Raw genomic sequence first — 17,789 nt, 5'->3', positions numbered from 1 at the left:
TGTGTGCTCTCGTTTCTTTACCCGATGGTTCCGGGGTGAACTCAGGCGTGGAGGTGGGCGCTCGATTTTGGGGCGGAAAGGTCGGAAATGGGTTGAATGAGAACGGGGTGCCCGAACGGGGCGGAACTGCGCGTGCGCGCTGGCGCCGCCTTGGACTCCATCTCCCAGCGTCCCCTGCGGCACGCCCTCGTGATCGAGGCGGCCCAACGGGAGCGCGGCGGCGGGCGGGCGGGCGCCATGGCGGAGGTGGGGCGCTGAGCGGCCTCGCGGCCGGGCCCGGGCTGGAGCGGGGGGCGCGCGCCGCCGCCCAGGTAAAAAGGAAGGGAGGGGGAGAGGGGAGAGGGAGCGGAGCGGGACCCACGCCCGCGGGACAGGAAGTGACGTCAGAGGGGCGGGGGGACGGAGGGAAAGGGCCGGCGGGGCGGCCCCTGGCGGCGGGGGGCGACGTCACGGCGACGCCGCTGCGGTGACGTCACGCGGCGATGGGCTGAGGGGAGCGGGCCGGGGCGCGAGGAGGGGAGCGGGAACGGGTTGCTTCTGGGCTGCTTCACGCAGCGGGGCGGCCGGCGGCAGCTCCTCCTCCCCTTCGTCACACCGCACCGAAGCTGCGTGCGGCAGCCGAACCGCCCGGAGCTGCGTCAGGGAGGGGCGGGGGGGCACGGGGCTGTCAGACATCGGGGCGGAATGGACCGATGGACCTCTGCGGTTCCGTGAGCACCGGAGTTCCCTCGGCTCTTATGGTGCTGTTCTGTCAGGAGCCCCTCGGGGCGGGGGGAGTGGTTTTAAAGTGAGACAGGGCGGGTTTAGGGTGGATGTGAGGAGGAGGTTTTCACACAGAGGGTGGTGAGGCACTGGAACAGATCACAGAATCACAGAACGGCTGGGTTTGAAGGGACCTCGAGGATCACAGATCTCCAACCCCCTGCCACACGCAGGGCCACCAACCTCCACATTTAATACCAGCCCAGGCTGCCCTGGGCCCCATCAACCTGGCCTTGAACACCTCCAGGGATGGACGGGGATCCACAGCCTCTCTGGGCAGCTGTTCAGCACCTCACCGCTCTCACAGCAAACAACTTCCCCCTGACATCCAACTGAAATCTGCCCTCCCTCAACTTCAAACCATTTCCCTTGTCCTGCTGTTTCTCCCTTTTCAAAGGGTTGATTCCCCTCCTGTCTGTAGGCTCCCTTTAGGTCCTGCAGGCTGCACTGAGGTCACCCCCCAGCCTTCTTTTCTCCATGCTGAACAAGCCCAGCTCCCTCAGCCTGTCTTTGTAGGGAGGTGCTGCAGCCCCCTGCTCATCTCTGTGGCTCCTCTGGACCCTCTCCAACAGCTCCCTTTCTTGTAGTGTTGCCCAAGGAGGCTGTGGATGCCCCATCCCTGCAGGCATTCAAGGCCAGGCTGGATGTGCCTCTGGGCAGCCTGGACTGGTGGTTGGCGACTCTGCACATAGCAGGGGTTGGAACTGATGGTCATTGCGGTCCTTTTCAAGCTAGCCCATTCTACTGGCTCTATGAACACCAAGAAGCTTGGCAGCAATGCAGGCAGTGGGGATGTGGGACGATGCATCCATCACATACATGTGTGCAGGCACCCAAAAGCTTTGCATCACTTTTATCCTATGCATCCCATGCAGCCTGCATATGTGCAAGGTGGGGAAGTGCTGACTTCCCGTAGTTGTGGCAATCAGTCACCTTCCCTCTTCTGTTCCTCTCATCTCAGGAGCTCTAAGGCCTCCATTCCTGCTGCATGGGAGACCTGTAGGTGTCACCACAACCAAGCTGTGCTTCCCCCTCTGCTCACCTCCCCATCTCTGCCCTTCCAGGAAGATGGAGCCCACATCAGTGAGAACCAAAGTGCCCTCCTTCCTGTCCGACCTGGGCAAGGCCACGCTGAGAGGCATCAGGAAATGTCCCCGCTGTGGCACTTATAATGGCACCCGTGGGCTGAGCTGCAAGAACAAGAACTGCGGCACCGTCTTCCGCTACGGCTCACGCAAACAGCCCGGGGTCGATGCTGTTAAGATCATCACTGGCTCCGACCTGCAGCTCTACTCGGTGCGCCAGCGGGACCGGGGCCCGGATTATCGCTGCTTTGTCGAGCTGGGTGTTTCAGAAACGGCCATCCAGACGGTGGATGGGACCATCATCACGCAGCTCAGCTCCGGCCGCTGCTACGTCCCGGCGTGCCTGAAGGCAGCCACGCAGGGTGTGGTGGAGAATCAATGCCAGCACGTCAAACTGGCCTTGAACTGTCAGACCGAGGCCACCCCGCTGACCCTGAAAAGCTCGGTGCTCAACTCCATGCAGGCCTCGCCTGAAACGAAACAGACTATTTGGCAGCTGGCCACGGAGCCCACGGGGCCGCTGGTGCAGAGGATCACCAAAAGCGTCCTGGTGGTGAAGTGTAAGGCCAGCCAAAAGCACAGCCTGGGCTACCTGCACGCCTCCTTCGCCCAGAAGATGAGCACGAAGACGCTGGCGGAGCACAGGTTCTTCTGCTCCTGCCAGACCCTGAAGCCTGGCAAGGCCGCTTCGGCCAAGGAGGAGGCAGCAGCACAGAGGTGCATTCACTTCTTCGCCTGCATCTGTGCCTTTGCCAGCGATGAGAGCCTGGCCCAGGAATTTGCCGACTTCCTCACCTATGACTCAAGCGGTATCTGAGGCTGATTCGGGGATTTTGAGAGGGGAATAAACGGGGAGCCAAGGGGAGCAGGCCACCCTATTGCTCCTGCTCACACCACAGTCAGTGCTGGCCTGAGGGCAGCCTTCACTCCTGCTCCCCGTGGGCGCTTTGTCGGTTGGGGCTTCATTGCCTGCTCCCCCCCACCAGGAAGCACTCACAGGCTGTGAGATGCCTGTGCAGGCGTGAGAGCAGGGGGCTGCCCTGAGGGACAGGTCCCCTTTGCTTTGCTGTAATCGACGCTGTAGCAAGTGGAGCTTCCTCTTCTGGGATGGGAACTGGGTGTCTTCTTCCTTTTGGGCAAGAGCAGTGAAGCTGAAGGTGTTGTGAAATCCACATGGGGCAGAAGTCACTGGGTTTGTGCGCTCTGCAGCCCGAAGGCTGCACCCAGCTAGTCCCACTGAGGCACCTGAAAGCATCTGGAATGCTCCCTAAGACAGACTGCTCTGGCTGAATTAACCTGAGCTAATTAAAACCACTCCCCATCCCAGTGCTGCTAGGCTCAATAGTGCAGCATTGTTCCCTTCAGTCCCCCTGGGGACAACGCGCTGCCCAGTGGGCCCCGAGCTGGGAGCAGAACACAGTCAGTGCCCAGGAGCCCCAGCAGTGATCCCTCCCCATTCCCCAGCTCTCTTTCCACCCCAGGAGAGCTGGCTGTCTCTGCAGCCTCGCCTTTCCCCTCTGAGCTTTTCCCCTGGTTTTGGTTCTGGTTTTCTGTGTGGTTTTTGCAGGCAGCAACTCAGGATGTGGGAAGTCCACGTGCAGCAATCGGCACGTTTGCTGCTCGGTGCTTTGGAGAGCACTCCCTGCCTGCCAGGTGAAGCTGAAAACAAGCCAAACCCCAAATATTTGGCTCAAGGCTCTTGTTTTTCTTCCCCAGTGCCTCTGTCTGTGTGGATCAGTCCTGCCAGATCCATTCAGACGGAGCGGTTATGGAGCGCGGGGTGGATGCGAGTCCCCCCAGCAGGGCAGCGCTTGGCGAGGTGAGGCAGAGGTGCTGTTAATACTGACAGCTGTTCCTCCTAGGTGTGAAGGGGGTCGCCGTCCCTCAGTTGGTGTGTGGCCCTGAGTCCACCCTGCAGGCTGGCGAGGCTGCCAAGGCCAAGAAGAGGAAAAAGGACTTAACGGCCGGTGAGTGCTGCGGTCAGCAGGGATGGGCATCTGAGGCCCATTGTGTGGGCTGTGGTGTCAGCACAGCGTGTGCCCCAACTGCCCTCCTTTCCCCAGGGCCTCTCCTGGCTCAGGACACGGCTGGCCTAAGGAGAAGCAGCCTGAAGAAGCCCACGGTTGCTGCCTCGCTGAAGAGGCAAGGTAGGGCTCGGCTCCACACTCTGGGTTTTTTGGTACTGGTGGTGGTGATGTCCAGAGCTATCCATCCCAGATGGAAATGGGGCTAAGCTGGGTTTTTTAGGGATGAATACTTGCTGAGAAAGAACGTCGGGGCTCTGGCTGCCCACCTGGCTCTGTGCTGCAGGGAAAGGAGATGCAAACTGCCATAGCAGCATCCTCCTCAAGAGATTCTCCTTGGCATTTGTGTCCTAACTGTTATCTCTGAGCATTCACAGGTGTGTGCTGGATACTCAGGGAGAGAAGAGCCAGTATGGCACTGCAAAATCCTTTGGGTGACAAACCCAAATCCAGACAGCTGGAGCTGATGTCCCTCTCCTTTGCCTCACAGGTTGTAACCAACTTTTGGACGAGTCACAAGTTACCCTGTCTTTCCAAGACTGGCTGGTCAGCGTCACTGAGCGCATCCATCAGACCATGCATTACCAGTTTGAGGGTAAGCTGGGCTTTGGGAGCACGGTGGGAGCCTCCTTCCAGCTCCTGACTGTGAAATAAGTTAGCCCAAAGGGAGGCCCTGCTTTGCTCAGCTCAGAGCAAATGTTATTTTTACCCGTTGGCTTTGATTTGTTCCCCAAATGTGGTGTTAGCTTCACAAAAGCCTGGTGTTTATTGCTGAGGGAAGGGAGAAACTCCCTTAGAGGTTATTTATTCTTGAAGAACCTGCCCAGAGCCAAGCAGAAGAGGTGACGTAAGGTAAGGTGAGGTGAGGTGCCTCACGTGGCATCTGAGAAATGCTCCCTCACCAGTCTGGAGCATGCTGCTGTCCCCCACGTGCCCTCAGGGCAGAGCTCTGCACAGTGTTGTGCACAGGCAGCTATGGGTGATGGTTGTTTCTGCATCCCCTGTGGCAGGCAGGTTCCTGCAGGGCACAGAGCACAGCAGAGCTGTGAAAATCCTCGCAGTGGGGCTGTACTGCATAAGGCTCTCAGCTGCTGCAAGCTGTGCATGCCTGGCCTGTGCACAGATCCAGCTGGGCCCTCCTGAAGAGGACAAACACATTTAGGGGGTCTCTTTCCAAACCCTGTAAGAGCAATGTCAGTTTGTCAGTGAGGACACACTCTGTTCTCTGGCAGATGTCTCTGAGGTGTCAGGCATAGGAGTTCAGTGATGCCCTTGGCCTCCAGTGAGCTGCTCACCCACTGAAAGCACCTTTCTGCTGTCCTGCGGTGCTCCTCCAGACAAAACAGAGCCCCCCAAGGGGGGAGGAGGGATGGCAGCAGCTGGCAGAGAGAGCCAGGGCTGCTCAGCCTGGGGAGGTGGTGCCCAGAGGTGGAGCTGGTGGAGGGCATGAAGCTGACAGCACCAGGCTGTGCCCAGCATTGCCCACAGCTGGGCCAAGAGGGCAGGGCACCAACCACAACACAAGTAAATGTAAAACACATCACTGGCAGTGGAACGCCAGCACTGCTGTTCCAGCCAGATGCTGGTCTCCACCTGAACACGTACTTCTTTCCAACCTTTCATTTGCCTGCAAGCAGCAGTGCCTCTCTTGCCCTAAGCCCTGCCCTCTCTGTGACCATGCAGGCAAGCCCGAGCCCTTGGTGTTCCACATCCCACAGGCGTTCTTTGATGCACTGCAGCAGAGGATTTCCAGTGGGAGTACAAAGAAGAGGTTGCCCAACTCCACTACAGGTAAGAAAAACTGCAAGCACGCTGCATCCCACTTAAGGCAAGGAAAAGCCAGCAGGAAGCTGACACCCCCCCTTGTTTCTAGCAGCCTTAGGGGCACAAGGCTCTGCTAAACAGAGCCACAGCCTGTGCTCCCAGTGGGGCTGCAACATCTCCAGCCTTAGTGCAGCCCGGCTGCGGGCTCAGCACTTGGCCAGTGGCAGCAGCTGTGTGACAGTTTGACTGGTGTTAGAGCTGGAAGAATAAAGGCAGCAGAGACTCAGAGCAAACAGTGTCTTCCCTGCAGCTTCTGCTCAGTTCTGCTGCTGCTTTTGAGCCAAATGGACCGCAGAGCACTTGATCTTAAATGTTTCTCTCTGCTGCTTTACACTTCACACTAATATAAGACAATGCTTGAGCAGCCATGCAGAGCTCTCAGCACAGTTACCTGCAGCGTTCCGACTTCAGGAGCACCACTGGGCCCCCAGCTGAGTATAAAGAGCCCACAGACACTGAGCAGTTCCCAAGTGCCAAACCAGCTTTACTTCATTATTGTGCTCTTAACTGAGACCAGGAGGAGAGTCCAGAGCACAGTGCAAAGCAGCAGACTGAGGGCTCGCCTCCCAGCCAAGGCAAAGCGTCCTCACTGCAGCCCAGAAGGAAAAAAGAAGTGAGGAAAAGTCAAGTTGCATCACCAGCCTCACTCCTTCCCCCCCCCTTAACTGCACTTTCCTTCCCCGTAGCATTTGTCCGCAAAGATGCCCTCCCCCTGGGGACCTTCTCCAAATACACGTGGCACATCACCAACATCCTGCAGGTCAAGCAGATCTTCGATACGCCCGAGGTAAGGGGGAACTCACACCCCACCCTGTGCTGCCCACGCATTACCGAGCCCTTCACCCCGGTGCTTCCCAGCAGCTGCCACTGGAAATCACACGAAGCTTCATCCAGAACCGGGATGGCACCTATGAGCTCTTCAAGTGCCCCAAGGTGGAGGTGGAGAGCATCGCCGAGACGTATGGGCGCCTGGAGAAGCAGCCGGCCATCCGCCCGCTGGAGCTCAAGACCTTCCTCAAAGTGGGTAAGCGAGGGAGGGAATTCTCCTCTCAGCCCACCTAGGGGGGATTCCTCCCCCTACACTGCCAGGGCAGCCCCTGCAGCACCGCCATGAGATCTCTGCACAAATGTTGGAGGAAGATACCGGCTGGATGTGCACCTCCCTGCCTGGGGCCGTGGGGCTCCACCAAGCAGCACCACCACCACGGAGCCCCCCAAGCACTAAGGAATGCCTCCAGACCCCACCCAGGAGACAGACGCCTTCTCCAGGAGGGGTTCTCCCCTTCACAACCCCACACAAAGGGGTCCTACCATAGCCGGGGGTCTCCCCCTCACACCCTCATGCAGGGGGAGCTGTCCCCATAAGGGGCTTCCCCCAGACCTGCACCCAGAGGCGGTGCCCCCCAGGAGGTGGCCTTCCCCCTCCGCTCAACTACAGAGGCACTGATGAACCCACCCCCCCATCGTCTCTGAGATGAGTTCTGTCACCATCTCCACCCCCCTCCCACGAAAAGCAGCCACAGAACTGCATGTTTTCCCAGACCCCAGGTTCACCTTCACAAGTCCAGCTGCCCATTACACACACACACACACGCCCCAGAAACACAACCCCTGCACTAACAGCCCAAAGAACACCCACCCCACCACCGGGGTAAGGCCCAGGACCCCCCACTCACACTCTTCTCCCCCACTGCCCTGTAGGAAACACCTCTCCCACCCAGAAGGAGCCCACCCCGTTCATCATTGAGTGGATCCCCAACATCCTACCTCACTCCCACATCGGAGAGCTGCGCATCAAATTTGAGTACGGGCACCAGGGTGGCCGTCAGCCCCCCACCTCCTTCTCCACCCAACAGCCACAAGCACTGGAGCCCACCCTGGAACTCGCTCCACTCACCACCATCACCTTCCCCTGAGCTCCAGGGCTGCACTCCAGAACTGCCACCACGGCCACGTCAGCCAGAAAGAGAGAAAGAAACCAAGCACAAAGCTGCTGCCGCACCTGGAAAAATAAAAAGCGCTGCTTACCAGGTGCAGGCTGCTCCTCTCTGCACCCAGGAAAGCAAGCTGGGAAGGGCAAGGGGGCTGCACCCCTGCTGCAGAGCACACTCACAGCCAGGGAAGCCCCAGCTTCAGCCCAGAGCTGGGGGAGGGGGAAATCAGTGCAGAGCAAGGACCTGGGGGGAGCAGGGAGCAGGGATGGGGGTCCTGCCACCTCCGGGGGACCACTGCCAGCATTTACCTGAACTTCAGCCTCTCCTTGCTGGCATCCTCCAGCAGAACCCAGCTGCGTCTTCCCCATGGATGGAGGATGGCATTGCGGGGCTCGTTCCCTCCCTCAGGTTGATGAGCTGCACCTGGACTTGGGGGGAGAGAGCAGCCCAGGACCCCAACTCCTGCAGGACCCCAACTCCAGCACCGCCCCACCGCATCCCACCCCTCTTCCTGACAGCAGCACACGGACATTCGTACTGAAATAATTTATTTTCTAACAATCCAACAATACAGAAGTATACATACACACGGCCAGGTCTGTCTAAAACACGTACTCTCTAAAAAAAAACGCGTGTGCTAACTTGTAAGAAAAAAAAAAAAAAAAATGAAGCACCATTATATGGTCTTGACACAGGATTCATAGTGACGTGCTCTGTACAATGGGAATTGAACGCCTGGAAAGGAAATCTTGCATCCTCCCATCTGCTGCTCCCCTTTCACTCCGTGTCTATCGCTCAGAAGATGCCAGAACTCAAAAGTGATGCTAAAAAGCCAAGGAGTGGGGTTTGGGTCTTGGGGGCAAATTGGAAGGAAAAAGAGGGAAAAAGAATAAAATAAACGGGGAGGGCAATGAAAATGCATCAAAAGCCACTGAGGTGGGGAAGGCTCCTGAGGAGGGGGTGGAGAAGGCTCTGCTGCTGGCTTTGTTCTGCCCCAGATAGAGGGTTGGGGATGGGATGGGGACCAGCGCCCAGGGCTGGGGGCTTCCTCATCCCCAAGCAGCGCAGTTTGGACTCGCACGTCTGTGTAAACGCAGGGGGTGCTCCTCGCTTCCCCCCTTTTTTCCAACAATCTACAAAAAATCTCATTGCTGCAGCTTATCTCTGAGTAATGCTGGTGGATCCGTGAATTCGAGGAAAGGCTGGCGGCCCCAGGATGCTGCCCCAAGCTCGCCTGGAGTTTTGAGGGAAAAGCCCATGGTTTTAGGTTCGACCTTCGTGCCCATCCGACAGCAGTGCATCGTTTGCCAAAGGTTTGAGTTTGTTGGGGCTTTTTTTGTTTTGTTTTTTTTTTTCCGATGCTGGTGTGTTGGAGAGGAGCACGTCCAAACAGTGCAAAGGTCAGAGGAGTACTGCTTCATACTGGGACAAAAAGAGAATGAAAAGGGGAAAGAAAAAAAATAATAACAAAAAACCAGAACCAAAACCAACACGCGGTGTTTCACCAAAAGAACGCAGTCAACCCAAAAAGGCACAACACAAAAAATAACAATTAGAGCCTAAACCTTAACGCTCGGTATAACTAAGTGGAGAACGAAGTGCACGTTTCCTCCTGTTTCCCCTTGGAGTGCCTTGGAGTGCCAGGGTTGGAACTGGGATTTTGGCAGTGCTCACAAGAAAGGGGCTGGAGAGGGGCTCGAGCCATCGTGCGTCAGAGCAGCGCACCTCCAAGTGCAGATATTCAGCTTTGCCCATGGGTTTTTGTCTTCTTGGGGTGGGTTTCCATGGGTTTTTGTCTTCCTGAGGTGGTTTCCATGGGTTTTTGCTTTCTTGGGGTGGGTTTCTGTGGGTTTCCATGTTTTTTGTTTTCTTCGGGTGGGTTTCCACGAGTTTTCATAGAATCACAGCATGGCTTGGGTTCAAAGAGACCTCAAGGACCGTTAAGTTCCAACCCAGGGCTGCCCACTGCTCAATCACACAGTAGATAAGGTTGCCCAAGGCCCCGTTCAACCTGGCATTAAATACCTCCAAAGACTGTTCTCAAAGAGTCGGAATGGCTTCTGAGCCCCACAAGGATGTTCCATCCCCATCACCAAAGCGTCCAACGTTGAGCACGAGAGATGGAGTAGGAAAACCCTCAAAGAAACCTCTGCATCTCCATCGGAGGACTCTGCTTACAACAATCCCAGAACATCTCGTAAAGCACGAAGTCGTAACTCCGTTCACGTCAAAGAAAATGAAGAAATACTGTCTGTAGACCACACTTCTACGTACACGTGCTCGAGTTGGCTTCGACGCATCGGCACGGCTGGAAACCATAGCCTTGGGGCCAGGGGTAAAGGGTTGGCCTTTTCTTTTGGCGTCTGGTTGTGGCTTTCTCTGGTGGAAACCCAAATCCTCAGCATGGAGAGCGCCCAAACACAACCCGAGGGCCGGGCAAGTGCTTCACACAGCAGCGCCGCTCGGAGCGCCGCCACTTATTGCTAAATCGCGCGCGACGGATGCGATGGGACCAAGCAGCGCTTCTATAAAACAATGAGGCATCTCGTTTGTTTGTTTTTGTGCTAAAGGGATGGAGATAATCTTTGTTCATCTCTCCGAGGTAGAAAGAAAATTGTCCCAGAGACAAGAAGCGCCAAGGCCGTCCTAAGACACGCGGCCGTAACGCGGGAGGGCACAGCGCGAGGACAGCACCATTTGGTTTTGAGGCATTCCAGGAACTTCCAGAGCTGGAGATGTCCATCCCGAGGCTGCCGGGAGGAGCAGAGCCTTTTGCTTTGCAGGAGGGGTCCATTGCTACCCTGAATTTTTAGAGTCGGTGGAGGGAAGGCCACCGACTGACGCTCCATTGCAGACCTCCCTCTGCTTTCTCCCTGCTCCAAGCTACCAACGAGGCTGGGTCTCACCCACACAATGCATATTTGGGCCCTGGTGCTGATTGTTAGTGGGCAAACACTACAAAGATCCGGAATAGCGAGCGGTAACAGCAAGGCAAAGGAAAGCTGAGCTCATCCAGCATTGCTGTTACCGCTGCGATATTCCTGGGCGCACCAAAATGGGGCTGGAATGTTTGGTCTCGCTGAGATGAGCTTCCCGACGGGGCGAGAAGCGAGTGGGCACGATGGGCTGCCAGGGAGAAGCTCAGCACCCACAGCCCTGCTTGGGACTGGGGCAAAGCAGACTTCGTGTCAGCGGCACAAGGGAACTGCGGGACGGTCTGGTTCGCTACCAACCAGGGAAGAGTGGTGGGTGGAAGAGCTGCGGGGTCTGAGCCTTAGAGAGTGGGGCACAGCTTGTGAGCGCTCTGCACCTTCGCCCTCCGCACGCCCGAGCTGGCGTAGCCCTCGTCGCTGCACACGCTCTGCAGGCTGCCGCGCTCATCCGAGTCGCTGGGGCTGCTGCTGCTCCAGTCGAGGTCTGCGGGCAGGGAGTCGGTGCTCTCCACGTCCACGTCGATCTCTTCTGCAAGCAGAAAGCAAACAGCATCACAAGGAGCTCAGTGGGGCCTCCAAACACTGCCCACACTGTAGACGTGTGGGTCTCACCTCTGTCCGAGTCGGAGTGCTCCGAGGACACGGCGGAGCCGACGCTGTCGGTGCGGATCCTCTCACTGCCCAGCTTCTCCAGCTGCCTCTTCAGGTGCCTCTGCTCGCGCTGCAGCTGCTCGATCTGGTGGAGGGCTCTCCTGTCGTAGTCCTCGAGCTTCTGCAGAGGGGGAGAAATGGGTTGGAAAAGACCTCAAAGGTCACAGAATCGTGGAATCATGGCATGGTTGGGTTGGAAGAGTGTGGAATCACAGTATGGTTGGGTTGGAAGAGTTCTTAAAGGTCATAGAACTATAGAATTACAGAATGCTTGGGTTGGAAGGGTTCTTAAAGGTCACAGAACCTTAAAATTATAAAATGGTTGAGTTGGAAGTGTTCTTAATGTCATGGAATCGTGAAATCACACCAGGGTTGGGTTGTAAGGGTCCTTAAAGGTCACAGAACCGTGGAACCATATAATGGCTGGGTTGGAAGGGACCTGAAAGGTCACAGAATCACAGCATCACAGCACGGTCAGGTTGGAAGGGTTCTTAAAGGTCACGGAATCATGGAACCATAGAGTGGTTGGGTTGGAAGGGACCTTAAAGATCAGAGTCATGGCCTCACACCATGGTTGGTTTGGAAGGGACTTCCAAGCCCCTCTAGCCCCTACCCATGCCATGGGCTGCCCACCACCCACCACATCAGGCTGCCCAGGTCTCCCTGCCCCCTTCAGAGCCAGACTGCTGCTGATGCAACCCCATGGCAGACAGAGCTGCACGCCAACAACGCTCCCTCCTCCAAACAGTTTCTGTGCAGTGCTTTTTTCTATTTCTTTTTTCTATTTCCAGGCTTTGATAAGGCACTGGTGTCCCACCATGCTGCCATGGTTATCTGCTGCCTCATAAAACCAAATGTGCTTGGTGAGAGTCACAGTGTAAAGAGCAAAACCATAAAGCAGTCAACACACCAGGAAGCCACACAGTGCCCATCAAGTAGGAGCAAGGCTGAGGGCTTTGGGGATGCTCCGCACGAGCAGCTTTCTCCAAGCCCTCTGCTCTCCAGGGACTTTTGGTGCCAGCAGACTCACCTTGATGTGCAATTTGGCTTTCATGAGTAAACTCAGCGTGGTGTGCTTGCTGGATTCGGGGCCGAGTGGCACCAGCACCTTCAGCTTCTCCAAACACAGCCGCAGGTGGGCACGCCTGCAAGAAAACCATCAGAGTGCTCAGCATACCCCAACATCACATGGCATTGACCTCCACATCAGTGGAGGAACAGCAAAACAAAACTGCTCCTGCTACACCCAGCACGGGGCAGCAAACCCAGCACGCCCCTCGAGCTTCTTTTGGGTCAGAATCAAACGATTTGCAGCACTCCATGCTCCCACCTGCACGGATGGCAGCGCAGGATGCCCCGTGCTCAGCTCCCCAGCCCCAATATTCCGGTTCTGTTCCCATTGCAACACCGCCTGTGCCGTACCCCACTGACACACTCAAGGCAGATGGGGATGTTGCAACGACCTGCCTATCTCGTTCCGCACGCAAATAAACAGGCATTTGCCTGCACCGAGTGCCTCCTGCATGACAGTGCCAACAAAACACACGCTCGTGCTGCTGGGGTCACTCCCAAACAAAGCTGAGCCCTCGCAGAGGTTGTTTTCCATCAGCTGGGGCTGCGCCGACCTGCAGGAGATCTGTCCACACGTGGGAGGTGAGCAGCCAGCCCAGCTGCATGCACTGGGGATGAGAATCTACCACAAAGGTGTCCCCAGAGAGGGACAGCTGCTCACACCCAGCTCAGTGCCTACACAGAGCTCTCCAACGAGGAACCACTCGGGTTCACCCCAGCAGCTCACCGGGGGCAGATGTGTGATTTAAACCTGCCCCCGGAGCGTGAAAAAGCCACAGAACAATTCCAGCTGCCTGTCCCAGGTGGGCTGAGCATACAGAGCTGCAGCACACACCGGGGCATAAAGCAGCACTAGGGGCACAGCACGGCTTCTGGAATAGGTGTGGGGCAGCCCTGATGTGCAACGGAAAAGAGATTCCACGTGGATCCCAGCCCATTCTCACCTGTTCTTTTCCATCTCATTGTGCGTTGACCTGAAAAAGAAAGAAGACTTTGTGAAATGCTTGTCTCGGGGAGGGTGGCAGAAAGGAGGGGTCCCTGCAGAGGGGTCACTGCACCCAGGATGATAAATGTGGTGGCAGAGAGGCGAGGTACCCAGCGAGATGGCAGTGCCAGGAACTGAAACCTAATTGAGGTGGTCCGGATGGGAAGGGGCTCGCTGCTGGAAAGGGGAGCAGCAGCACAGGAGAGCACAAAGCAATGCCAGCAGCACAGGCAGTAGCACCCAACACACACACACTCCCTGGATGAGTGGTTGTAAGGGAGAGGAGGAAGCAAAGGGGCCCAACCACCGCTCAGCAGCAGCATGCAGGAAGGGGAAGCTCTCCTCATCCTAACGCCAACCCCAAGCACAACTCCAGCGCATCCCCGAGGTACGTGAGCAGCTCCAAAGCACAAGTCCTGCTGCTCCCATTCCTTGTGAGCAACGCTAAAGTGAGGAACGAAGCTCCACATCTTCCCAGAAAGGAACCTCGGAGCGCTCACTGACTGCGGTCAGGATGGGGACATCCTGCTGTCACAGCTGGCAAAGGTCACCCGTCCCCACGCGACGTGCGCCGGAGCAGGACGCAGTGCCATGCCCGTGAGATGGCAGAGCTGCTCCTCCCTGAGCAAACAGCAGGAAGGAGCCGGGAGGAGTGGCAGCGATTTGCCACGAGTGACATTTCAGGGCAAAAGCGCTCCTCCCCAACAAAGGGTTTGGATCTTAATCTCATCTGCCGCTTTGAGAGCCCCCAAACGGAACCCGAGCACCACGCACCAACCAAAGCAAAGCCCAAAATCAAGAGCCCAGCGTCGCCATCCTGGTCTGCCACGTCGTCTGATTGCACCTTCAGTCCCCAATAGAGGACGTCCCCAGTGTGCCCACCCCCTGCCCGGGGTGTGGAGGGGTGGCAGGGGGTGCAGGGCCACCACGCACCTCTGTGGGGTCCTGGGGGAGGACGAATGCTGGCGGTGACAGCAGTGCCCTCATGGGTGCCCCACAGCCCACAGCTCTGCCAGACACCCCACAATGGGGCAGCCCAGCAAACCACGATCCCTCAAAGCCAGCTGCGTCTCCTCCAGTCCCCCCCCCCCCGCCCCACCTGGCACCCTGTGATCACCAGGTGACAGCAGCACCTCCCGTGTCCCCAAGGGTTCCCACCACAGTCCCGAACCCCACTGCGTGCTCTGTGACGTGGAATCCCAATAGACTCTGAGCATCCAATGACAGCAGCGTCCCCAGGATCAGGGACAGGTGCCAATCATTCCCAGAGCTGCCAGACCCCCAGGACAGGGACACCAACAGACCCTGACCCTGATCTCTGGGTATGAGCAGGTCCCCCCATGCACCCAGATCAGCCTGGAGCCTTCTGTTAGGCCCCAGCTGACGGGTGCTAGCAGCATCCCCAGTGCCCCCTATGCTGCCAGACCCCCAGCAATAGGGATCCCAAGAGACCTCAGTGACAGCAGGGCCCCCACATCCCCCACCCTACCTGGCACCCCATGACAGCTCCTGACCCCCAGCTGACAGCGGTGACCCCAAAGTCCCCCTCCTCTGGCCCCCCCCATGGCAGTGGGATTTCAACAAGCCCCAACAGATCCCAGTCTCTGGATGCAGGCAGTGTCCTCCACATCCCCAGATCAGCCTGGTGCCCCATGACAGCTGCTGACTACCGGCTGACAGTAGTGTCCCCAGAGCCCCCAAAGGTCCCCCCTATGGCCCCCAGTCCCCCCCAGCCCCACTGTGACAGCAGGACCCGAGCAGATCCCAACAGATCACGGTCTCTGGGTGCAAGCAGGTCCCCCCACACCCTCAAATCAGCCTGGAGCCTTCTGTTAGGCCCTGACCACCAGGTTCTTCCAGCAGCATCCCCAGTGCCCCCAGTGCAGCCAGACCTCCTGCAATAGACCCCAGTGACAGCAGAGCCCCCACATCCCCCACCCCACCTGGCACCCCGACAGCTGCTGACCCCCAGCTGACAGCGCTGTCCCCAGAGCTCCCACGTAGCCCCCAGCCCCCCATGGCAGTGGGATTCCAACAAACCCAACAGATCTCAATCTCTGGATGCAAGCAGAGCCCTCCACATCCCCAGATCAGCCTGGTGCCCCATGGCAGCTGCTCACCCCCAGCTGACAGCAGGGTCCCTACGGGTTCCTGTGGGTCCCTATGAGTTCCTATGGGTTCTTACAGGTCCCTGTGGGTCCCGATGGGTCCCTACGGGGTTCCTATGAGTCCCTATGGTGTTCCTATGGGTTCCTATGAGTCCCTATGGGGTTCCTATGGGTTCCTATGAGTCCCTATGGGGTTCCTATGGGTTCCTATGAGTCCCAATTGGGTTCCTATGGGTTCCTATGAGTCCCTATGGGGTTCCTATGGGATCCTATGGGGTCCCTATGGGTCCCTACGGGATCCTATGGGTTCCCATGGGTCCCTAAGGATTCCTACGGGTTCCGACGGGTTCCGACGGTTCCCTATGAGTCCCTATGGGTCCCCCCCCCCTCCCGGTACCTGCCGCCCCCGCCGTTCCTCCGGCCCTTCCCGCGCCGCCTCGGGCTCTCCCTGCGGGCTCGTCCAGCTCCGGGCAGCAGCGAGGCGTAGCCGTGTTCGGCCTCTGTGGGGACACAACGGGAACGGGCAGCGCCGGGAGGAACCGGGAGGTCCCAAAAGGGGCACGGCGGGGTGCCGGTACCTCGCTCCCGCCGCTCCAGGTATTCGGCCGCCTCCAGGAGCAGCCCGATGCTGGACCCGACTCCGGACCCGTCGTCACCGACCGCCGCCATCGCCGCGCTGCGGGGCCGGGCCGGGCCGCGCCGGGGTGAGCGCCTCGCCCGGCCGCTCCGTCAGCCCCGCCCACCGCCGCCTCTCATTGGGTGCCGCCCCTCGGTCGCTTTTTCCGATTGGACGGCTGGGAGACACGCCCTTCCGCGATTGGTTCGGCCCCGAGGAAAGCCCCGTCCCTACCCGCCGTCGACCATCAGACGGGCCCTCCGGGTGGGCTCGCTGTGATTGGGTGAGCCGGAAGGCTCCGCCCACGGGGCTGACTCACTTCCTGCCTCCTGCAGCCAATGGGAGGGCGAGGAGCGGGCGAGGGGGCGTGGCTCCGGCGCCAGGTGTCAACGTGGGGCTGATGGGGAGCGGGCGGGGACCCCCGGACCCCCCCAGGTTTAGGGACCCCCCAGGGCTGGAGACCCCGAAAGAAGCAGGAACCTCGCCGAGCTCTTCCCTACGGGCAGATCTCCCTTAAAAAGCTACGAGCTCTCCCGACCTGGGACCTCCAAGCACAGGTGCAGGAACCTCCTTGAGACCCCCCCCCAAAAAAAAAACAGCGCCCGAGGCCACAAGGGAGGACGTTCCCCCCTCCTCCAATAAGCAGAGACCCCTGGAGCTCCCTTGAGAAGCAAAAAGTCCCTATAAGTTGCCCCCTCTCCATCAGCAGGGACCTTCTGAGCACCTAAGGCTGCTGCCCTTCATCCCAGAGCACCCCCAGCAGCAGGGAACCCCCCTCCCTCCAAGCAGCGCTTTTGCCCCAATGGGATGAATTTTGGGGGGGGGAGGCAGCTCAGCATCATTTCCTCCCCACACCCCGAAACCCAACCCTGCCCTGGGGTGACTCACCCACCTCGGCCACAGCATGGAAACCAGATAAACCTGGGTGTGTATGGGGGGGGGGGGGGTCAAAAGGGGGGCACGATGCCCCAACCTCACCCTTAAAAAAAAATACCTTCAACAGCAAAATGCTGGCGTGGTGCTTTAGGGGAAAATAGGGTGGGATTGGGGGTGAGCTGATCCCAGCTGGCTGTGAGCTTCCTGAAAGCACCCATCACATCTATGTGAGACCAAAAAATTGGGGGGGGGAGGGGGGGTTCATCTCATTTTTGAACCTGCAGCCAGAACAGGGTTTTAATTAGAAGGGAGAGAAAGCAAACGAAGTGATGGGGGTTGGGAATCCCTGTCTGGCAGCAGGGCCTTATCGTGGGGCGCCAGGCGTGCCGCAGTGATGACATGGCAGCCATAAGGCTGGGTATGGCAGTGTCACACTGACAGCAGGGGTGTGTCACTGTCACCAAGCAGAGACACAGGGCTGCCTAATTGGTGACGAGGCTCGGTTTTGGCGAGCCAAACCTTCAAACAAGTAGAAAAAAAAACCACAAAACTGACATAGCAAAAGGCTCAGCTTCGGGCTGGATATGCACGTCCTCTTCTTACAGCATTGGTGTAACGTTTATCTGCTGCCAGAGCTGGGAATGAAAGCACTTGTGGCTGTAGGGCCGTGCTGCCACCTCCTGGGGCTGTGTGAAATCCTCACCCCAGGAGCACACAGAGCAGAGCTGTGCGCTGGGAATCCCTGCCCAGGCGTGAGGTGATCCAATGAACACACAAAGAAAAAGCAAACTGAGGTGGTTGGGCTCAAATCCCAAAAGCTGAGTTGGGGAAACAGCTGTTGGGTGGTTTCCAGCAGCCTCTTCTTGCTGACTTTATTCCTGAGTGACGTAATCACAGACAAAGGGGGGGTGGGGGGAGAA

The 17,789-nt window shown here is 58.0% G+C and overlaps 2 protein-coding genes across 8 annotated transcripts; one reads left to right on the top strand and one right to left on the bottom strand.

Annotated features, from left to right (window-relative positions):
* The first annotated feature begins 162 nt into the window (after positions 1–162).
* On the top strand, positions 163–8,224 carry C24H2orf42 (chromosome 24 C2orf42 homolog). 6 transcript variants are annotated; one of them, XM_085242959.1, is made up of 9 exons: positions 163–311; positions 1,827–2,656; positions 3,710–3,814; positions 3,911–3,994; positions 4,362–4,466; positions 5,555–5,662; positions 6,382–6,482; positions 6,554–6,719; positions 7,397–8,224. In XM_085242959.1, the coding sequence occupies exons 2-9, from the start codon at positions 1,831–1,833 to the stop codon at positions 7,609–7,611; spliced, it is 1,710 nt and encodes a 569-aa protein (XP_085099085.1). In that variant the 5' UTR covers positions 163–311; positions 1,827–1,830; the 3' UTR covers positions 7,612–8,224. The 6 variants fall into 6 exon arrangements, with proteins under 6 accessions (XP_085099085.1, XP_085099084.1, XP_085099087.1 ...); XM_085242958.1 differs by having other exon boundaries at positions 168–311; positions 1,724–2,656; XM_085242960.1 differs by having other exon boundaries at positions 169–311; positions 1,724–2,656; positions 6,557–6,719.
* Positions 8,161–16,153, bottom strand: MXD1 (MAX dimerization protein 1). Of its 2 annotated transcripts, XM_085242984.1 has the most exons (6): positions 15,956–16,150; positions 15,775–15,877; positions 13,229–13,258; positions 12,244–12,358; positions 11,175–11,334; positions 8,161–11,091 (listed from the first exon to the last, which is right to left on the bottom strand). In XM_085242984.1, the coding sequence occupies exons 1-6, from the start codon at positions 16,044–16,046 to the stop codon at positions 10,904–10,906; spliced, it is 687 nt and encodes a 228-aa protein (XP_085099110.1). In that variant the 5' UTR covers positions 16,047–16,150; the 3' UTR covers positions 8,161–10,903. The 2 variants fall into 2 exon arrangements, with proteins under 2 accessions (XP_085099110.1, XP_085099109.1); XM_085242983.1 differs by having other exon boundaries at positions 15,775–16,153.
* Positions 16,154–17,789: the final 1,636 nt, after the last annotated feature.

Source organism: Meleagris gallopavo, chromosome 24 (genome assembly GCF_905368555.1).
Source record: "Meleagris gallopavo chromosome 24, MGAL_WU_HG_1.1, whole genome shotgun sequence".
Lineage (NCBI taxonomy): Eukaryota > Metazoa > Chordata > Aves > Galliformes > Phasianidae > Meleagris > Meleagris gallopavo.
Note: the sequence above shows the minus strand (reverse complement) of the source record. Positions and strands in the feature narration are given on the sequence as shown.

Coding starts and splice junctions, on each gene's coding strand:
- MXD1 (XM_085242983.1), bottom strand. CDS start 16,046: ATGGCGGCGGTCGGTGACGACGGGTCCGGAGTCGGGTCCAGCATCGGG. Junction 12,359..13,228: donor AATGAGATGGAAAAGAACAG/GTGAGAATGGGC, acceptor GTTTTCTTGCAG/GCGTGCCCACCTGCGGCTGT. Junction 11,335..12,243: donor AAGCCAAATTGCACATCAAG/GTGAGTCTGCTG, acceptor CCCCCTCTGCAG/AAGCTCGAGGACTACGACAG.
- C24H2orf42 (XM_085242959.1), top strand. CDS start 1,831: ATGGAGCCCACATCAGTGAGAACCAAAGTGCCCTCCTTCCTGTCCGAC. Junction 3,815..3,910: donor GAAAAAGGACTTAACGGCCG/GTGAGTGCTGCG, acceptor TCCTTTCCCCAG/GGCCTCTCCTGGCTCAGGAC. Junction 6,483..6,553: donor AGATCTTCGATACGCCCGAG/GTAAGGGGGAAC, acceptor GGTGCTTCCCAG/CAGCTGCCACTGGAAATCAC.